The 5,000-nt window shown below is 34.9% G+C and overlaps 1 protein-coding gene across 1 annotated transcript in view; it reads right to left on the bottom strand.

Annotated features, from left to right (window-relative positions):
- Positions 1-5,000, bottom strand: part of LOC125031665 (spore wall protein 2-like) — a 9,742-nt gene that overhangs the window by 237 nt on the left and 4,505 nt on the right. The window contains exons 3-5 of the mRNA XM_047622550.1: positions 1,045-1,531; positions 566-816; positions 1-205 (exon numbers count right to left, since the gene is read on the bottom strand). The exon at positions 1-205 is cut by the window's left edge and continues 45 nt beyond it. Of these exons, the coding sequence (XP_047478506.1) occupies positions 1-205; positions 566-816; positions 1,045-1,531 (943 nt within the window). The remainder of the gene's footprint in view (positions 206-565; positions 817-1,044; positions 1,532-5,000) is intronic.

The following is a 5,000-nucleotide window of genomic DNA, read 5'->3' as shown; positions in this document are numbered from 1 at the left end:
TATCTTCGTCGGACGCTCCATCGAGGTCTTCGTCGGACGCTCCATCGAGGTCTTCGTCGGACGCTCCATCGAGGTCTTCGTCGGACGCTCCATCGAGGTCTTCGGCGGACGCCCCATCGAGGTCGTCGTGGTGGCAGCCGTCGTGGTCGTCCTCGTGGGCGCCGCCGCTCTGGCCCGGCACGAGCTCGATGGACACTTTGTCGCCCTGCAGTCGAACATTTCGCGGAATGTCGCCGCCACAGAAGATGAAGGTTTTCCCTTTTTTCTTCCCCTTTCTTTTTCTTTCCTCACCTCTCCCTCCCTGGTCTTTACATTTGCCTTTGTGTCCTTTACCTTTACCTTTGTCTCCTTTACCTTTATCCCCTTTCCCTTTGTCTCCTTTATTTTTCCCTTTGTCTCCTTTATTTTTCGATTTGCCTCCTTTACCTTTTAATTTTCCTTCTCCACTTTTCTCTTTGTTCCTTCGGTGCGCATTCCTGCCTCCCTTCCCTTTCCTCAATTTTTTTGCTCTGTTTTTGCTGCTTTTCCTTCTTCCTCCTGTTCTCGTTCTGTCTGCCCCACCGGCCTTTTCCTTTCCATTGCCGTAATCTTGGTTTCCATTACTTTTCCTTCTGCCAGTTAGACGTCTCCTTTTGCCCCCTGTGTTGTCCTTTCCTTCTTTTTCACTCCCTACTTTTTCTATCTTAATTGGTTCTTTCCCTAATGCTCTTCCATTCCCCCCCTTGTTTTCTCCTTCATCGTCCGTCTTTGTCCCGCTGCCGTTGCTCTGATCCATTTTACTTTTCATTCTCGGTCTTCCTTTCTCATCAACCGTTTCTGTTTTATTTTCATTGCCCCTGTTCCTTTCACCGTCCCCTTTGTCTGCTTTACCTTTTTCTCCGTCTGCTCTTAATTTCCTTCCTCTTCTCCTTCCGTTTCCTCCTTTCCCATCCTCCTCTGCCTCCTCTCCTTTCACCTCCTTTCTCCCGGCTTGACCTTCCCTTCTTTTTTTTTCGCCATCATCCTGCATTGTGTCGCCCCGCCCCCCCTCCCCCCTCCCGTTGCCATCTGCTTCCTTGAGCCACTTTCCTTCTCTTTTGTAGCGTCTCAGGAGGAGGCTGAGCGGGCCTCTGAGTTGGCCTTCTGCCGGGGCTCCCACTGCTGTTCCCTCCGCACTTCCTTCGAACACGCTTCTTTCATCTCTACGTGGACCCCCGGGCATCTTAGTGACTTCACCTCCATTGACTTTTCTGGCCACCTTCACTTTATTCCTGCGTAACATTTTTCTTCCATTCCCTTTCTTATTTTTCTTTCCCTTTTCTTTCTTCTCTTTCTTGTCTTTTTTCCCCTTGTCTTTCTTATTCTTCCCCTTCTTGTTCCAGGAGACTACCATGCAATAAGACTGATTGCCCTTCAAGAAAGCGAAGTCGGAGCAGCTAAACACCACCGGCTCGCCTGTTCTGACTTCGAGGCGAACATTTTTGCACTTCGCATCCACACTCAGGCCGCCGTCGGTGATCTCTCCCTCAGCCCCGCTGATTACGCTGCGGCACTGTAGGAAATGGAATAATATACCTTTAGTGTATGTTCACATAGTAACTGCAATAATGTACTGCATGCTATAAGTACATTTACGCTTTGTATCAGAAGACAGTAAAGTAATAAACCATACATAATTCACATCAGTATCATCACAGTAATTATGTATTTTTCCAACATAATATGATAATGATAACGATTATGGTCATTTGCTCATCATTAGTAAAATGGTAATAACGGTAGTATAGAGGGGATTGTGATAGCAATATTAATAATTAGCACAGAAAAATAGAAATAATGATAACATGTTTCAATATATTCACTTGAGAACAGAAATACCGAAACATCAGCTGTGTGAAGATCATGCAAAAGCCTGATCACATAAACACTCTTTCGTCATTTTCACATTTCCACGTGAATTTAAGCTTTTCCGCATGCATGCTCCCTGACGAAGATGGAAACGAATTTTTGTTTGACTAATTTCCGTCTTGATCTTGTGCTACGATGGACCTAAACTTCTAGATTGTTTTTACCGATAAATAAAATTGAAGAAGTTCGTGTAAATATTACATGTTACATTATAGTAGTCTCCCTTTTGTACTAATATTTATTTAAGGACAATAATTGGGTTTGGGACGCAGCAAGCATTTGCAACGGAAAGGTCGTACGGAAAGGCTAGAACTAACGGAACAAGTGCTAGTGTGGTAGGGTCTTACAACTTAACATTATAAAGCACTTAATCGGGAACGCAAGGAAAAAAAAAAAAAAAAAAAAAAACTAGAAGCGAGTTTATTTAGTCATTATCAAGAAAATAATCAAAATAAGCCGATTCTTCAGAAAGATCGAAACAATAGTTTATGCTGAGAGAAACAACAGGAAGGCCACATTAGACAATCAGAAAGAGTTTAATAAATCATGAAACAACATAAAGGGTTCAAAACTGTGAAATATATATATACATATATATATATATATATATATATATATATATATATATATATATATATAACTAGTGTATCGAAAGGATATATAAACCTGGTATATTGAAAGTAAACACGGGAGTACTACGAATTACACAAAGGTTAAATCCGCAGGTACATCGGCAAATGCGATTTCCAGGACCACGAAACGCTGCCTGATCACACTATGGCCGGTGATGGCTACTCCCATGGTTAACTCACCAGAACTAGACCGCGTTAAGGTAGAAAAATGAACAATGCCGCCGTATACGTTCCTGAAATGGCGCTGCTATTTGAATTAATCTGCGCACGGAACATGTAATGGGGCAGTTTGAAGTTAAACAGCGTGCTGGAAGCGACTGCTGCAGCAAAGGAGAACAAACCTCCACCACATGTATTCTGGCAAGATACAGCTGGAAGACTTCTTCCTGCTTAATCACTGTCAAGTAAAAAAGACAGCTCAGTGCATTATTTAAAACGATTCCAAATCATGATTTGCATTATTGTTTCAATACTTCAGACTGATGCCCAGAATAAATCCTGTTTATATAAGTGAGTAACTATAAGCAGCCCATACATTCATTGCTTCAGTAGCATTACCTAAAAATTGGTTATTCCTATTGTCAGAACACATAAATTATAACATTATCATTTTGATATTTTGAGCGTAATGCTATAAAGAATACTAATAGGGTCATTTATTTACACTCACTTTTTTATTTCCGTGCAAAATATGTACATTGCTAAACAAATTTTTAGCAATAAATTACACAGCACACATCTTCAGTCTACTTTCTCTTTCTCTATTTTATCTTCAATCACTCATCCAGCTTATAAACAATGAGGAAAAATAATTTGACTCATTATTAGTAATAGACTTTGCTAGCTGCCTGAGTCAGTCTGCCAACAAGGATTACGTCCAAATCGACATTTTGAAACAAATCTACTAAGAGTAACAAATCGTTCATATAATTTCGCAATAATCGAAACAGTTTCACTTAAGGAAATGAGTAGAGCAGCCTTCCAGTACAAAATAAATGAATTTAAATACATGACCAATAAATCAGAAACTTACCTCGTGATTAACGTCTTATAACACTTCAAGGAAATGATTTATGAAATTAACTAAACGACTTGCTTTTAAAACAAACTATCAAGAAAATTCAAATTTTGATTGGCTTGCAAACATAATAGCAAACACTGTAATGATGGTGAAAATAAAGATGATGATGATATTAGTGATGATAGTAATAATAATGATAGTGAGAATATGATTATATGATAATATGTAATAATAATAATAATAACAAATGGTATATTTTATTGTTGGTGATGAAAATGAAGATGATGATGATGATGAAAATAATAATAAAACTGGCTATAATATGATGATAATGAAAATAATAATAATCATTATCATCATAATATAATCTAATGGTGGTAATGATAATAATAATAACAATAATCAAATAATAATCAAAATAATAATAATAACAATAATGAAAATAGGAATAATAATGATAATATCAATTTAAATAGTGATAATAACAGTAAAAAAACATAGTTAATCTAATGACTGTAATAATAATGATGATAACAATAATAATGATAATAATAATAATAATAATAATAACAATAAAGTAATAATGATAATAATAATAATAATAAAAATAGTAATAATGATAATAATAATAATAATAATGATGATAATGATAATAATAATAATAATAATATTAATGATAATAATGATCATTATTATTATTGCTATTATTATTATTTCCATTATTATAACAATAATAATGATAATGATAATAGTATTAGTAATAGTAATATTAACAATGATATTCATAATATCATAATAATCTTCATAAAAAATAATAGTGATAATAATAACAATGATAATAACAATATTAATAATAATGAAAATATTGATAATTATGATGATAATAATATTGATGATGATAACAGTAATAACGATGATGATGATGATGATGATGATGATGAATAATTAATAATAATAATGATAATGATAATAATAATAATAATAATAATAATAATACTTATTATTATTATTATTATTATTATTATTATAGTGATGATGATGATGATAACAATAATAATAAAAGAACCTACTGTTCTTGATATTGTCACTATTCTTCTGATTATCAATGTGGAAATCAAGTGATAGTGTGTGAGCTGACTGACTGCATATTGAAGTAACTAGGATAATATTCATTAAACATTGAACAAAGATAAAAAAAAAGAAAAAAAAAGTGCGTCTATATCTCACTCATTACTTAAGCATGTCATTATTAATAGATTTTCTTATCACCTCTACAACTATTTCACAATAGCAGTGATCGAAAAGGAATTTCTAATTTCATCGAGATCATTAGACATAACGCACTAAATAATAAATTGAAATCGTCAAGAAAAGCTGACATCACATTCAATGAAAAAAAAAAAAATGCTATTAAGATCGACTTAGAGACGACCGTGATTCAGTTTCAGAAATGAATGAAT

The sequence above is a fragment of the Penaeus chinensis genome, chromosome 13, assembly GCF_019202785.1.
Source record: "Penaeus chinensis breed Huanghai No. 1 chromosome 13, ASM1920278v2, whole genome shotgun sequence".
In the NCBI taxonomy this organism is placed as follows: Eukaryota; Metazoa; Arthropoda; class Malacostraca; order Decapoda; family Penaeidae; genus Penaeus; species Penaeus chinensis.
The sequence above is the reverse complement of the archived record's forward strand: the minus strand, read 5'-3'. Positions and strand labels throughout refer to the sequence as shown.